At 37.2% G+C, this 27239-nt stretch overlaps 2 protein-coding genes and 1 long non-coding RNA gene across 5 annotated transcripts in view; 1 reads left to right on the top strand and 2 right to left on the bottom strand.

The window, feature by feature from the left end:
- The window catches only part of polr1g (RNA polymerase I subunit G), a 144532-nt gene that overhangs the window by 23916 nt on the left and 93377 nt on the right, over positions 1–27239 (top strand). The gene's annotated exons all lie outside the window — the stretch shown is intronic.
- LOC129349241 (uncharacterized) lies at positions 745–7366 on the bottom strand. Of its 2 annotated transcripts, XR_008602164.1 has the most exons (3): positions 6493–7357; positions 5502–6400; positions 745–5391 (listed from the first exon to the last, which is right to left on the bottom strand). It is a non-coding gene; the product is annotated as an uncharacterized LOC129349241 (long non-coding RNA). The 2 variants fall into 2 exon arrangements; XR_008602163.1 differs by having other exon boundaries at positions 745–6400; positions 6493–7366.
- On the bottom strand, positions 8175–25660 carry pld3 (phospholipase D family, member 3). Of its 2 annotated transcripts, XM_035958100.2 has the most exons (13): positions 25466–25660; positions 23617–23668; positions 22657–22757; positions 21924–21974; positions 21610–21767; positions 20075–20255; positions 18798–18915; positions 17366–17493; positions 13206–13403; positions 12316–12455; positions 11113–11278; positions 10913–11012; positions 8175–9205 (listed from the first exon to the last, which is right to left on the bottom strand). In XM_035958100.2, exons 3-13 carry the CDS (start codon positions 22681–22683, stop codon positions 9018–9020), a joined length of 1455 nt encoding a protein of 484 aa, XP_035813993.1. In that variant the 5' UTR covers positions 22684–22757; positions 23617–23668; positions 25466–25660; the 3' UTR covers positions 8175–9017. The 2 variants fall into 2 exon arrangements, with proteins under 2 accessions (XP_035813993.1, XP_023147938.1); XM_023292170.3 differs by lacking the exon at positions 23617–23668.

Below are 27239 nucleotides of genomic sequence, written 5' to 3'. Positions count from 1 at the left end.
TAACTTTTTTATTGTGTTTAAATCAAACCCAATGTTGTTTTTCTTTGCACAGTTACAACTTATATATAGCTATAATTATATTTATTCATAAACATAACAAACACAAACACACACAACTGCAGCTGTTACACAATAAACGCTCAGTTTTAGCTTCACAAACTCTTTTTTCCTCATTATTCCTGCCTATTTATGACTCTTTCTAAGGACATTTGTTGTTTTGTTTTTAATGCACAGCCTTGTAGAACATTCACTTTTCACTGTCTGAACTGTATGAGCATGTGACCAATACAAACTCTTCAACCTGAATTTGATCAAGTTTAACACAAAGTCACATCTCAACACTGAGTCCTAACTTCCAACCAGATCTCCTGCTCGTGTCGTGGATCTTCACGGACCCTCAGACATCCAGCTGGTAGCGCCTGAACCAACCATGTGGAGGGAAAAACATCCACCTGCTACTGTCTGCACCCTCGTCACCACGTCTGTCCACTGGGAGGACGGAGAGGTAATTAAAGTGCAAATATCACCGTAGTGACACTCACATACATCAAGAAATTCTCTTTTTTCAGATCAAACTCACCTCTTTAGTTCAGTTTTCTTCAAATTTGTGAAGTCACAATAGGGAATGCAGACTTTGGAGTAGTAAAGTGGTGTGTTAGATGTTTTCTAAGCCACATTTTTGCAATATTTGGGGTTGTAATTGTGCAAAATGTGTGTTGGATCTAATAAAGTATCGCAGCCGTCCTCATTTCTGAAAACACATTTATTAGGTTTATTTCTATAATACAGAAAACACTGCAGTAAACAACAGAAAAAGCAACGCTCGGAGAAAATAATATACAAAAAAGGCAAAAAATACAATCTGAAGTCTCGTGTGTGCATTTTTGTGATTCATTGTTTAGAAAATTGTCATTTTATTTACTGCTCTGTTGTGTTTTTACATCTGTTTTGTCACATAGATTAATATTAGATTTTGTCAGAAATATTTGGGGTTATTTAATGGTTTATTTAATGGTTGTAACTGTACAAATTCTATGTTGGATCTAAAAAAATATAGCAGCTGCCCTTATTTCTGAAGCCGAATTTGCTAGATTTATTTCAAAAACAAAAGAAAACGCTGCAAAAAACAGCAGAAACAGCAATAGAAGAGAGTAAGATTGATTAAAAAATTGCACAAATACAATCTGAAGTCTATGTGCTTCATTATAATTTGGAAAACCGTCATTTTATTTACCACTCTGTTGTGATTTTGCATCTATTTTGTCAGATTGATTAATATTATATTTTGTCGGACATATCTGGGATTATTTAATGGTTGTAACTCTGCAAATTTTGTATTGGATCTAGTAAAGTATTACAGTCGTCCTCATTTCTGAAGCCACATTTATTAGATTTATTGCTATAATAAAGAAAACACTGCAAAAAACAACAAAGAAGCAACAGAAAAGAATAAAATCTACAAAAACTGCACAAATACTATTTGTGAAATCCTGTGGGTGAATTTTTGTGCATCATTATATTTAGAAAATTGTCATTTTATTTACTGCTCTGTTGTGATTTTGCATCTATTTTGTCACATTGATTAATATTCCAACTTGTTTTGCATTAAAATATTTCTCAAAAAGTTGTTTATTCATTGATTGCATCTCCTCTAGTTTTGCTTACTGAACCATTTTTCAACTTTTTTTTTCAGTTACAACCATTTATTTTGTTTACTGAACTATTTTTCACGTTTCCTTATTTTTTTTGGTTGTCTTTCCTTCATGTTTTCACAGAAAACATTCAGATTTGATGCATGTTTCATGTACAGACTAGACGGTTCTTCAAACACAGTAATAAACACAACAGATTGTGTGATTTAACACTTAAAGCTAAATCGACACTTGAATTCCTCCTGCAGCATCTTGGCTCTGAATCACCTGCATGAAGATAAACACAGCAGATCTAAATCTGCAGAACACCGTACAGTAATGAGCTGTGGAGCCTCCATATCTACTGGGTGGTCCTGGGTGGCAGCGAGCTGAAGTGGTCTCCTGGCAGCAGAAAGTGTTTCCATCCAGCATTAACTGGGTGCTGCAGCTCTGATGCTGCAGATAAGAAGTGAATGAAATCAAAGAGTGTTTATGGAAACAGACCAGAGTTTTCAGGTGCAGGAACGAGAACCTTCAGCAGAACATTTAGCAGATTTAAACACAGGAAAAATGTCATTTTATGGTCACATCTAGTAAAAGAATAAACTAGAATTCGTAAAAATCCAGATTTTTGAAGTGAACATTATGTAGTCAGTTTAAAAAAAAACTTTTTCTGGGATTTTAATAGACATATGATGAGTTTCATCATGAAGACAGTATATTTAGGCAGTTTTCTACCTGTGAAACCTGCTTAATGTTGAACTTCAGCTCTGTTTTTCCTGAAACATACGACCCAGTTAGTGATGATAATAAACTGCAGGAAGCTGTGACGTCATAGTGAACCTATCAAAGTAAAAGCATGCACATAGACAAGGTTTTATTCACCCTGCAGCCTGTTACAAGCTTCAATTTAATGTGCAAAAGTGCTGAATATGAAAGCAGAAACGTAAAAAATGACTAGCTTGCTAGACTCAGATCACAGACGATAAACTCTGTCCATCTTTGTGACTGATCTAACGTCCCTCTCTGCTCCACCTGTGCACCTGAACAGTTGGATGTTTTGGAGCAGCTCCGTCTGAACGCTGCCAGGTCCGGCTGCCTGGACGGGTGGAGGCTGGAGGACAGAAATAACCTCTTGGGTTGGGCTCTGCTGCGTTCCTCGAACGCTGACGACACCACATAGTTTCACTGAGCGGGAAGTGACATGTTGGAGATTCCTCAGAGGAAGTGTGTGTGATGCAGGTTTAACTGTATCTGTGAGGAGATCACTATTCCTGGTGGTTTTAGGGGGGGTAAATTAAAAGCTTCTGGTACAAAAACAACTGATAGAGGTTGCAGTTAGTGTTCAGAATTAAAACAGAAAGCTACTTCAGTGATTTTAAATCACATTTTACCAGATTTTTGCAGTCATGATGGTTTATCACAGAGAAAATAACATTTTCTGTTTTACAGTTTCTCCATTCACATATAGATCAGTCTGCAGTAGTGAGGTTTCAGATTGGCCATAATTATCCAGTTTCCTGTCTATGAAATTCTTCTGAAAAAGCGAATGACAGAATACCACAACAGGCAAAAAACGCAAAAACAGCCACAATAATGGCAAATATTTGTAAAATAGCTATATTTTTTAGCAGATTTAAATACAGCAAAAATAGAATTTTACAGCTGAACATCGTAAAAGAACAAATTACTATTTAAATAGAGGGTTTCATGTGTTTGTTAATTTTTATTTTTTACAATCAACATGTAAATTCAGACTTTTGTCTGTGAAATAACATATTAAAACATTCTTTACTTTGTCACTTTCCTTAATATGTAGATTTTTTTCACTTTAAAATAGATCAAAATCTGTAAAATAACTGCACATTTTATTTTTTAAATGTATTTTACATTATTACATTAAACTGATAGAATATGGGAACAATAAAAAGCTGTAAAAAGATTCAAACACTAAAACTGTAATTTTACAGTCACACAAAGAACAAACTGAAATACAATTTTTTTAATGTGGATGTTATGTACAGTCATGTGCTGTTTTATTTTACAGTTTAAAAATTTTTACCACTTTTTCCAATCGTAGATATGCATAGTTTCACTTTCAAATAGTGACAAAAATCTGTAAAAGAGCTACGCTTTTTTTTTTTTTTTAAACATTATTATGTTAAAATGACAGAATACTGGGACAATTAAAAGCTGTAAAAACTGTGAAAATAAAAGTAAATATCTGTAAAAATAATCTGGAGCAGATTCAAGCACTAAAACTTTTATTTTACAGTCAAAGAACAAATTGCTATTTGTAAAAATGATAGTTTTATGTGGATGCTATGTAGAGTCAATTTTTATAATTTTTTTTAACAGTTATTAATATTTACTACTTTTTCCAATCGTAAATATGCATAATTTTACATTCAAATAGTAGCAAAAATGTGCAAAATAACAATATTTTTGCTGATTTAATTGCAGGAAAAATAGTGCAAAATAGTAAGACATCATAAAAGAACAAATTACTATTTGTAAAAATACACATTTTTCATGGGGACATTATTTATACTTTTGGCCATTTTTTTCCCTCACTTTTTTTCCAGTGATTTTGCTTGTAGTTACCTGTAGCTGAACTAAAGAGGAAAATCTGTCAAACACCTTTTCCCCATGTACTTTCTTTTTATTGTTTTTTCTTAGATAAGGTGTTTTTTGTTGTTGTTGCTGTTTTTAAATGTTAAATACATCAAATGAACATCAATATATTTGCAGCATCATGACTCCACCTGCACATTTAGTGACTCTGACACAGACTGAGAGAGAAAATGTGACATAAATGGTATTTAACATGATGTGCTTTATTATAGATATCGTAAGTTTTGATGAAACACCACACTGTTTGCTGTGGGTTTGTATTTTATCAGACATCATGTATCAGCTGGAGTTCAGTCAGCAGAGAAGACACACCCATAAACAGTCAGATCACTGGAATGGGTGGAAACTTAAAGTATTTTTTTCAAACATTCAGCTCTGATCTGATTTACGATTTAGTTAAAATATGTGTCAAATAACAGGCAGCAAACACATCATTCACTATCACTTTCCTGTTCTGTTGTAACTAATAGTGCTTCTGTGAGATCTGAGTGACACCTCTCAGGCTTTTTCTGACTTTTTTTTTCACACTAAATTTAGATTCAACCTCTGCTCACGTTATCTGGAATAAAACTTAAAAGTCTCGTTTTCCACTTGAATCCATAAAAAGTATCTGAGCGTATCGACACTCAGAGACAAACCAACACTGCACACAAGTGGTAGAAATCTGCTCCTGCAGCCAGACAAGAGCCAAACATTACCCCAGTGGAGCTGATGAGAGGAAGAAATGTTCATGCAATAATAATTATCAGTTGCAAATCTAAGAAATTTGAGAGTTTTTCTGCTTTTCTGGTCTGATTTTGTGATAGGAATCATATAGAATTAGCAGAATTAAAGCTTATTTGCACCTATAAGCTCCTAAATCTGGATTTATTTTGGATTTATGGATTGTTGTGGGCAACTTTTAGAATAGAAACCAACATTATAGGTGACAGTGTCATGAGAATTCTGCAGGATTTATACTCTTCTCATGTGTTTAAAATCTCCAGTGAGTCTGTGCATGAGCTGAACGAAAACTTACTTCAGTGTTGTTCACAGAAGCAGCGGGACACCAGGGATATCAGCAGGGCTTTAATCCAGGCGCAGGAGCTGCAACTGTGGACACAGCAAGTCCAGAGACGAGCAGCAGCTGAGCAGAAAGAAGTGACTTCCTCTTAGGAACACATGACCAAAAAACACTCCTCATGAGAGCAACTGAATGAGGCGTATAATGGATGAAGGCAGGAGTGTCAAACATACCGTACTTTAGTTCAGGAGCCACATTCAGCCCAATTTGACCTCAAGTGAGCCAGACCAGTTAAATCAGAGCACAACAACATTTAAGGAATTATCTTTTTACAAAACATCATGAACAACCTGAAATTTCTTAAGAAAATTACATTCAGTTTCAACAACATTATGCCTCAGTTTATCATTTACACATTAGAACTTAGAGATCACAGTGTCTACAGATAAACAAAACATTTAGTCACATGTATCTGGAACTGGTTGATATAGTATTTTACTTTATGATCAAAATGACAAAAGTCAGACAAAGAAAAAGACAAAAAACAACAAAAACAAGACAAAATAATCCCAACATGAGATGCAAAATGACAAAAATGAGAAAAAAACTACAATAATTTGGCAAAATATTCCAAAAATGACACACAGAATGCCAAAAATGAGACAAATGACAAAAGTCAGACAAAAAAATGACAAAAACAAGACAAAATGTTACTAAAGTGAGACACAAAATGACAACAATGACAGTGTTGTACTTTAGGATTTATTTGTCAAGATCTAGAAATTATTTACAGTTTGACTAATGTAATATTTGCAGTTAATGTGTTCTTTGTAATTTTTGCATTTTTTTTACACTATTTTTACACAAAGTCCACACTCTGGAGAGCCGGATTGGACCCTCTGGCGGCCGGATTTGACCTGCGGACTTCATGTTTGACACCCCTGGATTAAGGTAAGAAACTTCATAAAATCTGACCAACATGAAATAAAAGTCTGTATTTTTAAAACTAACTTGGTGCAAGTTTCACCCTTTTGTCTGGAAACTCCCTGTGAATCCCTGCAGGTCTGATAACAGTCAGTAGATGCGGTCAAGGTCAGCTGGAAGTTGGTGCGTAAATCAGCAATAAACTTCCCTTGGAGATGGAGAAAGTTGCCAAATCTTTAAAAGCAGATAATTCTGCGTAAATTTAACCATTCGAATCATTTTTGGTGTGTATTTCCATACCTTAGTTCCTCTGAAACAGCCGCCCTGTTCTGGAGTTGTGCCTGGAAACTTCATCCGACACCGAGTGGCAGCTTTACGCACCGAGCGGGCGGCATCTCCGAACCACGACTCCCGGTGCTTTCATCTAAACATCCTGCAGCATGCAAACGGACAAACAGCCTCTAAAAGGCCGGCAGGAATCCGCTGGACTATGCGCCGCCATGTCCGCCTCGCTTACCGGCCCCGTTAACGCTCCTCCTCCGCGCAGCTGAGCGCAGACGGAGGCTTATAGGAATGTATGGCGACAGGAGAGGCCAGCTGGAGGACAGAACACTCACTGCACTTCATGCTGTCTTCTACTGACATTTACGAGTAATGTTGAGCTTTGTTTTACGTCTCAACTTCAGAACTTTAACTGGAAGGCTGCAGGAAAACATGAAACCATCCAAAGTCTCCACAAAATCCAACATTCAAAGCCTGATTGTGAGACAAAGGACATGCAAAAGACTCCAATATTCTCAGAATCACAAGAAATGCAAACTGAAAAAGGTGCACAAATACTGAAAACACCTTAATATCAGTGGGCTAGAGCAGAAACACTCTTATCTACTGCAACATAATGACCAAAAAATGTGTAAACTTTAATCAACATTCCTCTAACTGGACGTGATTCTGGCTGGTTTTTACTGCCCAGCATATTTTCAGCTTAAATCCAACATATTTCAGGACTGTTTTGGAATGTTTTAACCCTCGCGTCGTCCTGCGGGTCAAACTGACCCGTTTTAAAGTTTGAAAATGGGGAAAAAATGTATATATCCACAGTGAAATTTCTGAGGTCCACATTTTCAACATTTTGGGGAAATTTTTGAAAATGTTTTGGCAGAAAAAAGAAATCGTTTAAAAAAAAATATCTTAAGAACATTCACATAAAAAAATCAACCAAAATCCACCGAAAATCGCTGGATTTTGGTTGATTTTTTTGTGAATGTTCTCAAAGAAAATATCAGAAGTTTCACTGATTTATATGTAATCACTTTAGATATTTTTGGAAAATTTTTACTCATTTTTTGAAAATATTTACAAGAATTTCTTGCCAAATTTAAGGGATTTTTTTTAAATAAAAATTTTAAGGGAAACTTTTAAAGAATTACTGGAATTTTCTTCCTGAAGCTTTTGCAAATTTTCTGAAATTTGGGGAATTTTTTTGCAGAATTTTTGGATTTTTTTTTCAGACAAGGAAACAATATTCTTTGGAGCCCATAAATGAAGACAACAGGAGGGTTAATATTTCTCCACACTACTGAGAGCAGATTTAGATGTAGGGGGGAATTTGTCTAAAGTGTCCTAATTGTGCTGAGTATGTAAAAAACAAACCTTCTGGTAATGACACACTGTAGTTGTTCTGGGGGAATCTGGAGACATTACCCAAGTATTTTTTCCAATTTTTGCTCATTTAATTGATAAAATCATTCAGTCCGAGACATTTAAGGCCAAACAGTAAAAGGTGAGACTGTCTTTTGTCTAAAATTTGGATCACTAACTAGACTTTATACTAATTGAGGCCAGTATACGGTGACTTAAACCATCCTGTTAACATCATTACTCATCTATCAGTTTAAAACATTATACAGAGGCTCAATGTAAACAAATCAACAGAACAGAACAAGTAAATCAGAAAATAAGAGAACTCTAAATAGTCCAGATCATGTGTAATTTAGAGTCCTTTATTGAGGATTACTTCTTTGTAAAGAGGAAGGATGTTATGCACAAGATAACTGCTGGTGAACTCCCTGGACAGTCGCCATAGCAACCATCTCTGCACTAATTAGCGGTTTCATTCAATCCACATGGTGGAAATTAAATTAGTTTGTCCTCGTTTGTCAAACACACAGCAGACTTTAGTATTAAATTTGTTCGGAATTTTTTTAAAAAACACTTATTTACTCTTTGAGGCACAGCACACCGATTTAAAACGTGAATTATTCCAAATTCCAGCAAACTAAAATGAAGAAAACACTCTAATTTTCCTCCCTGAGATGAACTGGGATCAAAACTCCCATTTTGAGGCTGAAGTTGTGTGAAAGTACAAGTAGAAAGTGATGAATGAATAAATCCCTGAACAGGAGCGACTGTAGGAGCCTCAGTGTGGTGCCGACCTGAAGCAGCGCCCCCTACAGCTACTGGCTCTACATGACAGAAACCACACCATTAAATAGATTCAAAGATAAACATACATGTGAGAGATCATGTTTGTTACAGTACCATCTGATGAAAACACATCAGATTACCAAAAGAAATGCAAAGTGTGTAAAAAATAGACAATAAAAGAGTGTCATTAGTGGTTTAACTGCACATTATTCTCTGCCAAAAGTGGAGATTGGCACTAAAACTGGGCAAAAAGTTAAATTCCTCCCTGCTAAGAGGTCGTCTGTCACTGTTTTTTCAGCTCAGGAGTTTGTGCAAAGCGCGTGAAAATGGGAATCCTCTAAATGTGCAACCACAGATATGTGTTGATGGATGAGAAGTGGTAGTGGCGGCCGCTGAGGCTAACAGAAGTCTCTGAGGTTGGAGTGCTGGGTGAGAGGAGTGCTGTAGTCGGAGTTCCAGTCCCTTTCAAACACGTCCCTCAGCTGTGATTGGACGGTCGGCTCCTGAGACTGAGACGCCGTCTGGTTGACGACCAGCGCCGAGCCGGCCGTGCTCACGAAGTAGTCGCCCGACCAGTTAGATGTCCCTGGAGACACAAATACACACATTTAAGGATCTTTATTGTCATGTAAATACAGAAAAATAAGGAAGGAGATTAGATTTTTATTCCTTTTTCTTAACTCTTACAAGCACGAGTGACTGGATCCTACAGTCTTCCATAAGTGGGTTAAATATGACCCATATAAGAATCAATGCGTTTTTATGCTATTTTTGTCATTTTGGTTAAGAACAGGGCTGGGACTTTAATGCGTTAATTTCGATTAATTAACTACAGAAAAAAGAACAAGTTAAAATTTAATCGCACTTTCCTCAGTTCCCTAATTTCTGGCACACCGGTAACACTGACGTACACTCCAGCCCAGTAGGTGGCAGTAATGAAGCTACAGTCTGTTTACCAGCCACGTGGGACCAACATGGCAGCTCGGTCACAAGCTTTCTCTTTTATTACGAAAACTGTTCAGCAAAAAGTATTTCTGAAAGCATTTAAGGTGAGAAACAAGCTGCTGAATCTGTCCTGGTTGTTGGCGTCGGACCTCCACTCCCTGCGCTGCACTTGTATTAACTACTTTTTGTAAATGAGCTCTGGGGCGATGCACCATACGTTACGACAGTCCTGGTACTGGCCAACGGTGTAGCCATCCCATAATAAACCACTTTTCAAGACATTGAACGTGCTTGAGTTTACAGAAAGTCTTAAAATGTTGCATATAATCGATATAATTGCACTTTGAGTTTACAGTAATCTGTGAATGTAGCAGATAAAAAATGCTGATAAATATAAATGAAACAAACATTTTTAATTTCACATATATGTCTATTCATCAATTCAGTCGCCAACCAAAATTTATTTGATTAAAAAACTTTGCTTCTTGTGTCAAATATTGCTGTTTGACAAAAATGTGACTAATAGTGATGAATTAATTACAAAGCCTTGAATTAATTCAATAATTTTTTTTAAATCGCGTAGCTAACGTTAGCTCTGGTGCTAACAGCAACATGTTTTGCATTGAGGTGATACTGTCGGCTTGAAGTGCTGCGGTGATAAGAAAACAGTTTGCACACAACCACGCTTTTCTCCAAGCTGCCATTGGGAAGATTTTTAAAAGGAAAATTTCTGCCCAACAAGCTCAACGCACTCTCGTCTTCCTTCACTGTTCACCAAACTTTCTTGTGCGCTGATTCACTCAGTGTGTCCTGTGCTTCTTCTTCACGGCTGGAAAACAGACTTTAGGTGTGGAGTGTTCATCAGTGCCATCAGGAAGTGAGAAAGGTGCGATTAAATGCGTTATTTTTTTAACACGTTATTTTTTTGTGCAATTAATGCATTGAAATTAACATGTTAATGTCCCAGCCCTAATTCTAATCATCTCACAACAAAATACTAAGTTTGGGGGTTTTTTTTAAGTTATTTTTGGCCATTTCTTTAGCTTTATTTGATAGGCTTAGTAGAGAGGCAGACAGGAAAGCAGGGAGAGGAACGCGGGGTAGACCTGCAGTAAAGGGCCGTGAGCTGGAATTGAACCCAGGCCACTGCATCAGGGACTATAGCCGCTGTTTATAGGTCGCCTGCTCAGCCAGCTGAGCTATCTGGGTGCACAAAATCCCGAGTTTTAAGGGACTGATTCCTGTTTTCATCCTCCTCACTGTAAACACTTGAGTGTTCTACCAGTCAGTGAATAAACTGTGTGTTTCACAGCTTGATGAGGGAAGTCGTCTTTGTGTGCAGCCTTACCTATGTACGCTATCTTATCAGTCACCATGTATTTGTTGTGGTTGACTCTGGCAAAGGGAATCTCCTTCTGTTTGGGAGTCGCAGGCACCACAAACAGCCTCTGGATAAGAAAACACAAGTTCATCATGTTACTAATGTGTATAACCACCTTTCTAATACATAAGTGAGTCTTTTTTAAAAAATACAGCCCATCTACTCACCACCTGGATGTCCAGTTTACTCTTGGGGTCGTAAACCAAAGCCAGAGACTTCAGGAAGGGAAACATGATGGGCTGAGTGCTTCCCCAGCAGCTGATCAGCAGCCGCACTTTGATCCGCTTCTCGTAGGCAACACGCCTCAACTGTGTGTCTATGTCGGCCCAGTACCTGCAGGGGGCGCCACAACCACATTGAGGAAACGCAGGACAACACTTTCAATCACTTAAAATACTTAATGCTGGAGCAACCACACACCAACTGTAGGTTTCTTTTGAGAACCTCATTTGCTGAAAATGAAATTACAGATTAGATTTACACTCATTTTTATAGACTTGCTTTTATGTGAAGTTTACTTCAGCTTTAATCAGTTTTAGTGTTCTGTATTATGTCCTTTTTATTTTACACGTTCTCTCGTTTTAATTTTTGCTGCCTAGTTTTTTGGTGTGATCTCGTCTTTAATTCTTTAATTTTTTTTATTTTTAATTTAACCCTCAATCTCATTCTTTAGTTTTTAAACTGCCCAGTTCAGTTGTTTGATATGCGCGATAATCTAGCTAATTATTAATTTAACTTATTATCATTTCTACTATTTATTTTAATGGACTGCTCTGCCTTGTCTCCTTATGTCTTACTTGATTTTCTGTGTTGCATGTTTTGACTGTCAAAGCGTCGTTCTTAAGGGTGCTATACAAATAAAATTAAAAAAAATTACTAGATGCTAAAAAGTGCCAGATAATAAAACCTATCGGGCATAAAATATTAGTGGTGTGATGCTTTTCTTGAAAGATGACCTGAACATAAAACTACACTTCAGTGCTTTGAGTTTAAATGCTAATGTCATTGCTATCATGATCACAGTCAATGTAAACATGCTAATGCTAATTTACGTTTATTTTGGCATGGCAGCATGCTACATAACGGCTAATTGGCACTAAATGCAAAGAACCTGATGGAGCCTGATGTGAATGCCATCAATTTTGCAGACAGTTTATCAGAAAGTTTTGAACAAATGAACACTTTGATCTGAAAATAATGCCAGATGACAGGTTAAGGATTACTTAGGTGGTAATTCCTCACAAGATGGGACAGGAGTATTTGTACCAGATTTTGTAATCAGTCTGAACACATTCAGAATTCAGCCCTGACTCTCCTCAGCTGTTTTCCTGCCAGTTACATTTCACGAGTACCATCAACATTAACTGCACCTCTTGGGATGTGAGAACTCCATGGTGGGCAGGTAGTTCATGACAGCGATGTAGATGAAGCTCTGGGCGTCCTCCATCACGCTGAGGATGGACTGGAGGTCTGGAGTTCTGCCGGCTGCACAGAAGGATGGAGGGGAGCTCTGAGAACGAGAAGGACATGATTAACTTTTATCAACATTTTAAACAATATAGGACTCTGACAGATGGTAAAATATGAGAAGTATGAGACAGCACTGGTTAACCACTGCTTAACTCACAAAGATGCTTTTATTAGCGCAGAGTTTTGGTGCTAGACCTCCATCAGGCAAATGATGATGTTGAGGAGATTTGGCAACAAAAAGTCGCCCTAATAAATGTTATGTTGACAGTGTGCAGGAGTTTGAAAGTCTACAAGCAGGGGAATAAGCAAGAGTTGATGTTCTATACTGGACTATATTGAAAATATTTCTGTTTCAGTCCTAAACTAAGTTAGATTCGATCTAAACGGCATGTTGGATAGCTCCAGAAACCATTTTGCTCCACTACTTCCTGATGCCAGATAAGGGAAGGTAAGTATGCGACCACTTTGGCAGCATTCCAAAACTGAAATTCAACATTTTGAACCCATTTCACACAGTGAGAACATGCAGAAGTGAGAAAATGGCCGCAGAGCTAACCTCTCGTTCAAGCTCTTCATTTCCATGTGTGGTTGTTTCATTGTGTACAAGTGAAAGCAACACTATGAACATCCCCCTATGAGCTGCTGTGCTCATTTTTAACCCAAATAGTGGTTTGCTTTTCACTCCACCTTCCAATATGGCCATTTGAACTGACTAAAAACATTATGATTAGCTAACAACTAGGTAAAAACTGTTATGAAGCAGCTTTAATAAAAAATATGTGTATCTCACCGACAGATAGACGTCGGATGGCGTGTTGTTGAGAGGCAGCTGCAGAGGTGTGTCTTTGTTGTACAGGGTGGAGAAGCTGACCGGCCACGGTGACGGGATGGACTTACTCTCCCCCAGGAACCAGTAAGCCTCAAAGATCTTCCCCAGATCTGTGGCCAAACAGCTGCAGTTGTAGACAACGGCACCGAGCTCCTTCACCTGGTCACCAAACAGGAAAGAGTACGCAAAAAGTATTTTAGAAGTGTCAGTCAGCCACTACAGACGCTTTTATCCAAAGCGATGTACATCTGAGAGCAGATAAAACACAAGCAAGGATCTAGTCAGCAGAAAACGACCTGGATAAGAGCCATCAAACAAGTTCAAGTGTGATAATGGGACCGTGGTGCCTCCAGGCAGTGCAGACGTAATAGGATTACAGTGATCCCTCGTCTATCATGGGGGTTCGGTTCCAGAAACCCCGGCGATAGGTGAAAATCCACGAACCAGCAACCTTATATTTATTGTATTATTTATATATATTTGAAGGGTTTATAAACCCTCCCTACATTCTTATAAGCCTTTACCACACTCTTATAAACACTTTCTATGCTCTTAAACACTTTCTACACTCGTAAACCTACGTAATTTTCTGCCATGCTAAACGTCTTCCTCCGCCTTAGAAGGTGCAGAACGTTTGATCGACATCGTAGGGCTTGAAATAAATTCCATTTTTAATGAAAATTTCACAAAAACACAACATCGCAGAGCAACACAGCGATCAGACGTTGACGTGAAAGGAAGAAGGGGAGATGCTGAATGCTGCTACACACGGGAGACGGAGGAAACTGATGCTACAGTCGCTGAGCCAATCAGAGCCCAGCATATTATTTTGATTTAATATTCTTTTAATTTTTTTTTTTTTTTTACAGTTTTACATTTTTTAGGCTAGAAAATGCTTATTTTACTGCAAAAATCATTAAAATAACACCACAAAATCCCACTATATAGCAAAAAATCCATGATACAAAATTAGATATATACAATTTGAAAATCTGTGATACAGTGAGACTACAAAAAGTGAACTGCGATACGGTGAGGGACGATTGTATTTTATTTTATTTTATTTTTGCAGTCTGTCAAGTGTAAATGTGTTTACTTTGTGTAAATTTACTTCAGTTTTTGGCCATTACTGGAGATATGGGATGGGAACCTCCAAAAATCAGACATAAATGCCAAATGCTTCACCTTTGGAACAGTCTGGTGAAGATGTCCAATCAGAGAATCGCAAAAAAGACATTGAATTGGAAAACTTCCAATGGTCACCCCTGAGCTAATGAGCTAAATATTTATTTCTTCTGAACAACACCATTTATTTTTCATAGCAGGTTATTCTGTGATATTCGGGAGATGAGGAGTAATATATTGGTCTGTTGATACTTGGTAGAAACCAAAATTACAAACTTACTGTCTTATACAGGGTGGAACATTATGTGAAGTATAATTTAAGGTAAACACAGAGATCCCTGAGTGCACAGATATGCTCAGGAACATTACCATTAGCGTTAAAGTGTTACGACTAGGGAGGATTGTGAACCCAAGGTGAGTGCACACAGAGCAGGCAGGAGGCAGGTCACGGTCAAACAGGTTTTATTCACAAAAAATAAACTATAATGCCACTCAGGCCAAAAACTCACTATCCCCTTTCTCCAGAGGGTGGCAGGAATTCCCGTCCTTCCACTAAGGATGGCAGGGAGGAAAACACAGGCTGCTCCTTGTCTCAGCTCGAGGCAGTCAGTATGGCATTATGGCCCCACATCCCCCACTGTGTGAAGCTGGTCTATATAGCAGCAGGTGGAATCAGCTGCAGGTGTGAGGCTCTCACAGCTGCATCTAATCCCATAATCAGCAGGTGCAGAGAGCCTCACAGACCGGCCACACACCGGCAGGGGAACGTATGGCCAGAAGGGGGCGGTGCTGGGCTAGGCCCGTGACATAAAGACTGGGAGGTTTAATGCTGCTCCACAGAAGGACTGATTTTGTTTACTGTGTGATTTAGGTGAAGCTGACAATGAGGTTCATTTTATGTTTGACTGTCCTGGATACAAAGACGTAAGGGAGGTACTTTTCAGTAAGATGCCCTCCATTTATGCAGATTTTTTTTGGTTGAATGACCATGAAAAACTAGAGCTATGTTTTAGAAGGGGAACCTTTTTCATGGCAGAATTCAGTTTGGGATAAAAGGCATGTCTTGATAAATAAAGAAATCAATCGATCATGTTCAGTGAAGAGTTGGTTTTTAGTCTTTTCTTAAAGACTGAGAGAGTCTCTGCAGATCGAACAGAGTTTGGAAACTCATTCCACCATCGGGGAACCACAGAGGAGAAGTATCCAGCTATCCATGGACAATCCCTCAGTTTCAATTCCTAATTCCAGCCTTCGACCAGGAAATAACACCCTGACTTGACTAAAAGATTCGTAGCTTCTTTTGCGCTACATTAACTTCTTCAGCTTTTCATTATTTCAGAATTTAAAGGCTTAACCCCCCTGCCAAAGTAAACCCCGAGGTATTTTTACAGATTATACCTGCTGACACTTAAAGATTAAGCATGGTAAACTCTTAATTATTAAGTTGTTTAGGGTTTGTTTGTTTTTTAGAAGAGGTGTGCTCAGCAAGCAAATCATAATGAAAGAACATAACTAGAATGTCCTTGAGCAAACTTACAATTGAAAAAGTTCAAATCAAAGTAGAAAAAACTGAATTGAAAACCAAGTAAAATGTCTGCTGTAAGCAAAACATTATGAAAGAACATCCACATTGGCTGGTGTTGCTTTCAGCTGTTTCTGTACAACAGATTTCAGTATAATATCTCTTTGTGTTGTCTTTGATTTGTGCTTAAATTAGATTGACTTCGTGTGTGTGTAACAGGCCTGATTAAACCCCCAGCCAAAGTACACCTACACAACATAATGACCACTGACAGGTGAAGTGAAGAACATCGATCATCTTGTTATAAAGCAACGTTTTGCTGGGAAACTTTGAGTACTGACCTAAACATTTTTGTTCTTTCATAATGATTTGCTTGCTGAGCTAAAAAAAAAAAACAAAACTAAATAATTTAACAACTAAGACTTTAACATGCTTAATCTTTGTGTCTCAACAGGTATACTTTGGCCAGGGGGTTAATCTAGCTCGTTACAGCGATTATGGGATGTTGGTGCGCTAGCAGAAAAACAGGATGTTCGTGGCACTGACAGCTCAGCAAAATGACCACCAAGCATCTGAGTGGCGAAGCTGAAAATGAGATGTGGTTAGAGATATTGATGCCATCATGGCATTGAAGCCAGTCAACTGTTGCTACAGCATCACATGTGACTGAAACTTAAAAGCAGAAGAAGGTAACTCCTACTTGTTGAGCAGATGTTGAAAGAAATCCTACATTGGAATAAAAAACAGATTGTTTTTCCAAGTTACTCAGTGATTGGATTTGGCTCATCTTGATTCCATGTCACTTAAAGCGACAAATCAAGTCAGAAACTTTGGTGTCATTATTGACTGAGACCTGAATTTTAACAACCACTTGAAAGCTGTTACTAAATCTGCCCATTACCACCTGAAGAACATTGCTAGAATCAAGAGGGTACGTTAGATTACGGTAATTGTTTCTTTACAGGTCTTGGACTAAATTCCATCTGGACTTATTATCTTCATATGAAGCATCCAGAGCCCTCAGGTCATCAGGGACAGGTTTACTGTGTGTTCCCAGAATAAGAACCAAAACTAGTGAAGCAGCATTCAGCTATTATGCTCCTCACTTGTGGAACAAACTTCCTGAACACCTGAGTTCTGCTCCAACTGTCTGCTCTTTTAAATCAGGCCTGAAAACCAGACTGTTTACTACAGCTTAGTTGCTCAGTCTGTTATCTTGTTTTAATGCACTTTTATTATCTTAATGTCTACTTTTATTTCTATGATTTTAATGTATGTCTACCTATAAATCATTTTTCTGAAAGTATTTCTTTGCCATTTTAAATCACCTGCAATCGCTTTGTGTATGAATTGCGCTATACAAATAAATTTGCCTTGCCTCAAGATAACAATAACAATCTGATTGTGTTCAGTGATCAATAACAGCATTCAGGCAACACATTTAACTAGCGACAACCTGTGAGTGTTTGTGTACCTGTGTGAGAGACCTCCAGTCCATGTTGGCGCTGCCGATGTAAATGTGTTTCTTATCTACGACCCAGAACTTGGTGTGAAGGACGCCCGAGGTGAGCTCCCTCATGTTCACTTTCCTGATATCGGCTCCTGAAATACACAAGCACAATAATATTTGTTACTCCCGAATACTGAAAATGATGTCAGTAGGAAGAAATCCACTCACTAAACTCAAAATACTGTTTCAAACCATGTAATAGTTAATGCTTTAGAGACACTGATGGCAGGTAAAAACTACCAAATTAAGAGCAACTTGAATTAAAATTATATTATTATGATGTTGTTTACTTCTTTGGTGTCTCATATTGTATGGTATTGTACTGTAAAGGCACTGTAGAAATAATGTTTATTCTTCTTATTATTATTATTATGGATGTTTTTTGGCAGATGATGCTGATACTATTTAAAATTTTAGTCAAAAAAAAAAGACATACCAAGGATTTAAATTTCTTTTACTCTCTCTTTCTGCAACAGTAGACAATAAATAAACACTTAAAAGGTTCTGAGATAAAAATATAACATACAGTTAGAAATACAATATACAAAAATAAGATTTGAAAAGGCAAAAACTAAGTAACATAAGAAATAGAAAGCATAAAAACATTCTGAACCCACCTGTTCAGAACTGCTTTTAACACATAATGCAAACTTATTTTTCTGATATATTTTATGACTAGTCTTTATGATGCTCCTCTATTTTAATGTTTGTTGATTTTATATGTAAACTGTTTTGAAAAGTGCTATACAAATATAATGCATTATTATTACTATTATCTAAAAAAAAATCTGACTTTTTTCACTAAAATAATCAGATTCTTTACGGGTGTTTAAAACGACACAACACAAAAACAGAAAAAGCATTAATCCTGCTAATAGCTTTATCTGCAGAGTTTCTGTTTCTTTATTTTAATCATTGCTTTCAGTTTATTTTCTACACTTAATTAAAAATAGAGACATTAAAATTGTGCAACAAGATATACAGTATGTCATATATAAAATAATTAACTATTAAAGTATAAATAGAAAGCACATTATAAGACTGAGCCTGGTTAATTCAACATTATCATATTATTAACATCTTTCTGATACGGAAATATGTGATATATATATTTAAGTCCAATGCAAAATACTGCATGTCTCTGTTAACACATTTAAAACTTCAATAAATCATTTTGTTAGTTCAGAGTTTAAGTTTGCTCAGGATTATTGATTAGGATGATGCATCATTTTACCAAATCAGCACAACGCTCAACTGCAGCTTTCATAACCACCTCGTGTTTCCCGTCTCTCGCTCTCAAACATCGGAAATCCAATCGTAAAAAAACTAACAAAACCACTGTGAATATTAGTTATGATATTGAAATATTGCCCAGACAGGTCCATCAGCTGATCACCTGAGTCGCTGAGCAGTCGGAGGTCGTCCTGAGGTTGACTCTCCTGTGGTGTGTTCACTGCGATACGAACTGATAACTTCCCCGATAGTTCAGCCAGTTTCTGCAGAACCGCCTCACCCTGCAAATGCAGCAAGAAAATTCAGCCTTAGACTGCATTTATAACTCTGCAAGGCAAAAAATGCAAAACAAAAGAGACTATAACTAATCAACTCAAATAAAAGAAATGTTAAAATCATAAATTCATGAAGGGAAAATATACATAGAACTGTCCAGATACATACTCCAAATCTGATGAAACAGGTTAAACTGATCGCTAATATTATAAAACAAATCTACAAAAAATATATATATTACACTGGATTGAGTTGGAAAATAGACCCAAAAATGACCAACATACGCAGTAATTAATAGAGCATGGCTAGCTAAAAGAATATACTTGAGGGAACACTGATAATAATTAACATGAAAAGCAGTCAGAGAGTGCAGTACTCTGCCAGGGCTGTTCATTCAGAAATGCAGCATTTGTTTATTAGTTATTGATGATCAGAAATCACGGTGTTATAGAATGTGTCCATTTAATATAGATGTACCTACAAACTAAATGACCTTGCACTGAGCACAGGCATGTGTTATGCATGTGTACGTTATGTACAGATACTATATTGCGTGACCTAAATATGTAGCAGGAATTGATGGGACTCAGACACACCCCCACAATTTAATCAGCTGTTCCTTGTATTATTTTTACAGATAAGTCCACAGTCGTTTTGTAGTAGGATCGCGATCATGTGATCATCAGCAATAGTAGGGTGGATGTAGTGTTTACTTGTTGTCATGGTTACAGTGACGCTATCCCGCTATCTCACAATGATACAGAAATCTTTAACAAATCCATGGATCCAGACTATAAGCTGCATCACTGCTAAAATCTAATCACTTGGTCCTTGTGTCATTTCTGACCTCCCCTGAAAATTTCATCCAAATCCGTTCGTCAGTTTTTGAGTGATGTTGCTAACAGACAGACGGATAGATAAACATACGCTGATCGTCACATAACTCCGCCGAGGCTCCGGCAATCACTCAGTCTTGCACAAGTTTGCATTTTACTTAAATCCAATCAAGATAATTCCACACAGACGAGACAAAACTCAACACTACAACCAGAACCACCAGAATATGATGTTAGACGAGCAGATAAAACCTAAAATCACGGGTTTGTTTCTGCTTGTCGACATTAAATTAACTCTTTCACACATTCATGCGGAGCTCCAGCTGACCTGATTGGCCGTCTCCTCGTGAGTGTGGGTGTCCTTGTTGGTGAGCGTCCAGTAGAAGGAGGCGACGTCGAGGCTGATGCGAGCCTCGTCCATCAGACTCATCCAGGCCCGGAAGATGGAGGGATGAGCAGTGCTGGAGTTAAACTGCAGCCCTTCAGGGATACTTTCCACCAGAACAATCCTGACAGGAGAGAAGATAACATTTAATATCTGAACACACTGATGTACCGGTCCAGATTTATTATCTGATGTGGGATGTATAACTAACTGCAGCACAGAAATGCCAGAGTAAGGTTTGTTGACTGTGCTGCTGTTATATAGCTTGTCAATTTTATTTTTCAGCTGTTAAATATTACACTCAGTAGACACTCTGCCAACTTTTATTTTAATAAAACTGACCAACAGATGAAATGAGAGGGTCTTGAGTTGTGATTGTTTTGTCAACTTCTGTCAAAGACAACTTGTGAGGAAACACGGTTGGAGAAGCCTTGGTCAGAATCTGCCTGGAATAACTGAAAGTTCGAACATTTACAGAATCTGAAGTATGCTTCAGAAAGTAAGCTGATGTTGATGTTAAGAGGTCCTTTTAAGAAGGAATAGGTGTTGTAGAAGGTCAGTGATGTCAAGGCAGACACAGAGAGACACACTGGAGACTCAGATGATGTAGGTTGAGAGTAACGTTTACTGATATCAGGAAAAGTGATACTGACGGAGCAGCAGTTCATGCAAGCAACGCCAGCATCAGTTCTGAGGATTCTCTCTGATCTTTGGGTTTATATTGTAGTTGGGAGAAGATCAGATTTAGATTACAGACCAAAATGGAGACAACTAGCCTGCTTAGTCACGTAAGAATAAACAATATCTAATCTCTTACAGCATGTCTAAAGGCCATTATGACATTAGAAAGGGGAGAGAATAATTTTTCCTTCACAACAGGTAGATACCAGATTTTTAAGTCCTTTTCAGGACTATCTAAACTTCAGAGCAGATTCTGTTGAACAGGAACCCATACAGATTTGTCATTTCAACAAGATTTTCCTTAATTTGATTAATAAATTTTGATCCTTTCTTTCATCTTATCTTAGTTTTTAATTGTTTCAACAACTGCAACCATGTACAAAACATGTGTTTGAGGAGGTACTTCCTACATGTACTGTAACCAGCATGTGGTAATGTAGCTAATTTTTACATGAATAGACAAATTATTTGGTCTATAAAACATTAGAAAATAGTGGAAAATGTTCATCACAATTTCCTAAAACCCAAGATGATGCTGTCAAATGTTTTGTCTTGATTGAAAAACAGTCCAAAACCCAAAGAAAATTTGTTAACACTGACTGAAATGCACAAAAGTAGAAAAACTTCACAACAAAGAAGCTGGAACAAATACATTTTTGGCACATTTGCTAGAAAAAATAACTATATTTCTAGTGAACAATAATACTAAATACTGAATAATGTGCAGCTTTAAATGTGAAAACTGAACGTTGGTCTCTGGATCGTGTGCACGCCAAGCAGATCAGATATTTGCTTACTTGCAGGGGTCTGAGCAGGCCTCGACCTTCGGCAGGGGGAGGTTGATGTTCGGCGCCGGATATTCGGAGAAGACGTTTGGTGTCAAAATGCTGTAGAGCGCCACGGCGGTCAGCAGCACACTGAGTCCAGTGGCCATCGCTATCAAACACCTGTAATACTGGGGGGATGGAGAGGAGGACGATGAAAATCTGTGGCTGTTGTTCAGCTTTAAGTTAATCATATTTACTTCTGTGAGCATTTCTTTGTGTTCTTTGGCTGTGTGTGTGGTGATTAAGGTAGAAAGTGACTACAAACGACTTAATTTGTCACTCACCATCTGTACTTTCCTGTTGGACTCTTGCCTTCTACACTCCATGTCAACCAGCTGCATGCATCAGAGAAACACAATCACTACACAATACTGTCAGTATTTCTATTACAAACTGAACCATAAATCTCCAATATTACACGGACGCTGAAAAAAATAAGCAAGAATTACAGTCAGCACTGAGACTCACTGAGTTTTGCTTCAATAAAGCAATTTACTGTAATAAATATCTGAAACTGGTAGTTCTCCACACATCTTCACTTCCTCAGGTTATTTTTCAAATCCCCTGATTTCTCGTATTTGTATTGTGTGTTACTGTATATTCAGGACATTACAGGACAACATCAACATTAAGAGGATATTTTTCAAGATGAAAATAAGCAGAAGATAAAAAATAATGACATCTATCATTAGATAGCGAGGGAGCAGGGAGTTTTTTTTCTTTCTTGTTTGTTTAATTACAGTACAAATCACGGAGGCTGCATCAGACAATCTGCCCAATTTTACATTAAATAATTTATCTTTTGTGCAGAAAGTGACAAAATTCCAACTGTCTGACTGTCAAAACTAATGTCAAAGAGCATAAATACGATTTCCAAAATGTGAGCATATAAATGTTTATTTTAATCAAGCTTTAACCAGGAAATTTCAATAATCAGATTCTATCAAATGTGAAAAATAATTAAAAATGATAATGGATTATCAACTTATTCAACTAAAGCATGAAAAACTGCTTTACCTGGTCATAATTGATGTCTGTCTTCATGTTCACAGACAAAATGAGATCTGATTTCGTTGACCTCCGTCCTGTCAGCTCTGGTCAGACGTTGCTGTGTGACTCTGAAGCAAAACATAAGGAACAAAACACACAATGTGACGTCACATCTTCACGTTTCTTCACGTTTAACCCAATGTTGAAGCTGCATGAGGAAACTTTCTTATAGTGGCAGCTCAAAATGGCAAAAACATTTTAACTTTCTAGTATGAAATCAGTAAACAGCATCCAGCAGCAACTTATTTTTATGTAAAATGGAACAATTCGGAATAAAGACGAATCTACAGGCCTGATATGTGAGTAAGAGACACTCAAATGTGTCTGACTTTAAGTAGCTGCATAGTTCTGAAACAACACAACTGTCTGCTACACACACACATACCTCCACTTATCCTTTATAGACTTGACAAAGAGAAGGTTCTGGGTGTTTTTCAACACCAAATACAGAGAATGAACTGTACAGCACAAAGACACGCAGCTCCAGCTGCTGACAAACTGCCTGCTGGGAACTCAGCTCACAGACAAAAAAATCCTACTTCCAAAAAAACTAACAAGAGTTAAAAATGTACTATTTTGACTGCTTACTTAATAGAAAGAGGAAGTAAAGAAGCCTAAACGCTGAAAGCAGCAATGTGACTTGGTAAAGCTGTAACATCTCTGAGCCGGCAGTCATGAGAGTCCGTGCCTCATCAAACAAACGTGACTTTATTACTGCTGGCGGCACAGGACAAACAGTACAATGTGTCTTTAAATTAAAGCAAAGATTTGCAGATGTTTTGCACATAATCATATAAAATCTTTTAAGTCTGGCACATGTAGAAAACAAGCTTTTCAACTTGCACAATATATTTTGATTTTAACTAACTGGGTATTCTTGAAAAATGATTTAAAAGAATGCAAAAGTGTTTCCTGCGTGAATCGTACCTGTAATCAACTCAACGGGAAAAGCTGCTGTTGCCACTTCGTGTTATTGGAGCTGATGAAGAGAATTCTTTGGTAAAAAGATGGTCAAATTGGTGTGAAATGTCATTTGCTTGTCTGAAAAACTACCAGCTGGAAAACTACTGGGCTGAATTTAATGAATATTGGTGGAAAAGTTGAACATGGCCTCAGGAAGAAGACCTTAAACTCTGGGGCAGATTTGGACTGTTTAAAGTGAGATTAACCTTGAAGCCTGATGTGCTCAGAGTTACCTTCGAGCTTCTAAAATATGTCTCTAAAGTGGTGCTGACTACTACGGTAATATAAATGGAGTATTTAGGTTTTCGTTTCCAACAAAAATTAAGCCAAAAATAAAAATTTTACTTATTGGTGTAGTTTTAAGAAAAAGGAAAGATTTAAAAAGTGAAATTCAAGCAAGAAGAACTGCTTGGATGTTAAAAGTGAATATCCACTTACAGAAACATGAGAGTCTCTGCTAAACTAAATAAACTCAAGCTTTAGATAAGAGCTATAAACAGAGGGAAAGGAGGTCATATAGTTACAGCTTACGCATTTTAACCACAGAAAAAACAAACGTTCATTTGCTGAACACCCAACAATGCTGTATGATAACGAAACTGAGTGTGAAATAAGGAATAGAGACACTGTGGAGGACAATTATACTGAATTTAAAACTGAAACTACAGGCCAGGTTCTCAAGTTGAATCAAAATTGTGACAAGAAACACATTTCTGAGGCTGTATGGAATGAAAACTCTAAATTAAATGGAAGTGTCACTAAAGACACATGGTGAAGGAATCATATTTTACTCTTCTTGCATTGATAATTATAAAGCAGATTATCTCTCAATCTATAGGGACCTGCGCTATATAATCTGTAGAGGCTGTCAACTATTAAATTAATCACCATCTATTTTGACTATTCATAGATCATTTTAAGTGATTTTCTTAGGTGAAAAGCTAAGTCTAGCTTCCTAAATGCAATTATTTTCTGGTTTCCTTACTTCTCAATGACATTATTGTGAATTTCATTGACTTGTGAATGAAACAAATCATTTGAGAATGGTATCTTGGGCTTTGAAAAAAACACTGACTGACATTTTCTAACATATTTTACAGACCAAAGGAGAATAATTGTAAGTTGTAGCCCCAATTATCTATAGATAGTAGAGCATACATTGATATATATATATATATATATATATATATATATATATATATATATATATATATATATATATATATATATATATATATATATATGTATAGCGAGGCATAGATGGATATATGGATAATATAGCAAAGTAAACAAAAAAGCTCAACGTGTCTTTGTTGCAAATCTGTCAGATAGTTTAGATTCTGTTTCAAATTACAAGTGAAAGCAGGAGACAAAGAAAGAGCTTGTTTATCTGTGCAGAGCAGAAAATGAAATTAGAGGAAACAACTCAGAGTGGAACAAGTTACTCAAGAGATTAGGCTCAAGTAGTAGAAGTGTGTCACAGAGGACTCCCCAATTACTGAACTGGCCAAATAGATAAGAAAAGATCAACTTATTCAAACATATAGCTTTCTAGCTAAAGGCACCACACAGTTTAAGCCAATTCATAAATGTAGTACAATGTAGGTCAACTGTGCGGTTTAGGGAGGATTTCAAGGTTTTAAAACATACCTTAGATAAATAAATAATTCATTTTATCTCGTGTTAACCACTAATTCCTTGTAGAAAGATAAACTGGAGAAAGTTTCGGGTTTAGCTAGTAGACAGAGTCGCTGACACCGCAAAAGAACAAAAACAAAGTCACATTTAGCTGTAATAAAAACAGTCAACCCACCTATTATCATGCGTCCAGGTAGCTCAAATCTCGCCTACAGCAGCGTCGACGTATATTCTTTACATAAAATATCATTTAAGGGTGTTGTTTCAAACTTAAATATGTAAAAAAAACAAAAACGAAACCCTATTTGCGGTGTTGTTGTACCGACTTGGCAGCAGACCGGACAGTAGAGCAGCTTGGTCATGTGATCCGAGCAGAGCAGCCCATTGGTAGTGATGGTCCTCTGATACCCGAGGCTTCGACACATGCGCTGTAGCTCATGAAGCAAACGTATCGAGCCACTGTGCCGAGGCGTGGTTTGGTCACGTGACTCGTGACGTTTGAATCACTTCAGTGACGTTTGAAGCACTCAACTGCTTCGAATCACCTGATTGGTTCGGTTTGTTATGTGAATCACTCAGCGGGATCGAGTGTTCCGGGATAGGAGATCCCTATTTAGTGTTGTTCATTTGAATTGTTTTTCGCAGAATAGATTGTTTTTTTTGCTGTTGTTTTTGCTTTGAGAGTTAGTAGTATGTCAGATTTCGTATTTTGTAGAGAATAGATAGATAGATAGATAGATAGATAGATTATATATATATATATATGTGTATATATATATATATATATATATGTATATGTATATGTATATGTATATGTATATGTATATGTATATATATATATATATATATATATATATATATGTATATGTATATGTATATGTATATGTATATGTATATGTATATGTATATGTATATGTATATGTATATATATATATATATATATATATATATATATATATATATATATATTCCCAACTCACCACCCCCATGCCACAACACCTGGCACAGAACCTTGTCAGGTGCTTAGCTGACAGACTACAAACCAAAGAAAAGAACAGTTCACTGACTGTTGCTACACTTGTGGCTATGCAGTTCAAAACTTTTGGATTCACCAATCAGAGTGGCAGCCAGTGTGAAAGAACCTTTAATAACAGAATGCACAACAATTAACATAAAGAATACCAAGCAGCAGTCATCTACCTCACAAGCACCACCACAGCCTCGTCTTCCATCACCAGCAGCACCTTCCACAGGTATTCTTTTTCTCTTCTGAATAGGGAATGACTGACATTTCTGGTGATGATGATGATGATCTTCAATATTTTTCAGTTCAACTGTGGAGCCCATTAGACGAAGACACAAGTAGAGCCTGGCAAATGCAAAGCGCCACAGCGAATGCAATTGTAGAAAGAACGGCAGACCCACTGGCTTACTGGACAACCCACAAAACCATTTACCCAAACTTGTACAATGGAGCCAAACATTTCCTGTGTACCTCAGCCTCATCTGTGCCGTGTGAACAGGTTTTTTTTTTTCTAAGGCTGGGGAGATAGTGAGTAAAAGAAGGAACTGCTTGAGTCCCAAACAATGTTCCCTGTAATGTTTCATGAGTCTGAGCAAACACACAAACTCCCTGAGCGTCCCTTGGACCACTGTGAGCAACATCAGACTTGTGCACTGTGGTCACACCAGCATCACATCCATTCAAGTTACATGGTTCATTAAAAGAATCAAATTACAGCATTTACATTTCTGTTAAAACACTTTGACAACAGGAGCCAGTTGAAGGCTGCAGTGATTTTAGTGACACTACAATGTATAAGAGTGAAGTTATTGAATATTTGTCTCTCTTTACTGTTGCAGCGGTTTTGCAAATTGCAGACGGACCCTGTTCACACCATAGACACCAATGTTATTCCTGTAGCTTGAAAGACAGCTACTTTTGATAA

This window comes from Amphiprion ocellaris, chromosome 7 (assembly GCF_022539595.1).
Source record: "Amphiprion ocellaris isolate individual 3 ecotype Okinawa chromosome 7, ASM2253959v1, whole genome shotgun sequence".
Classification (NCBI taxonomy): Eukaryota; Metazoa; Chordata; class Actinopteri; family Pomacentridae; genus Amphiprion; species Amphiprion ocellaris.
This window is presented reverse-complemented; position numbering and strand designations above follow the sequence as displayed.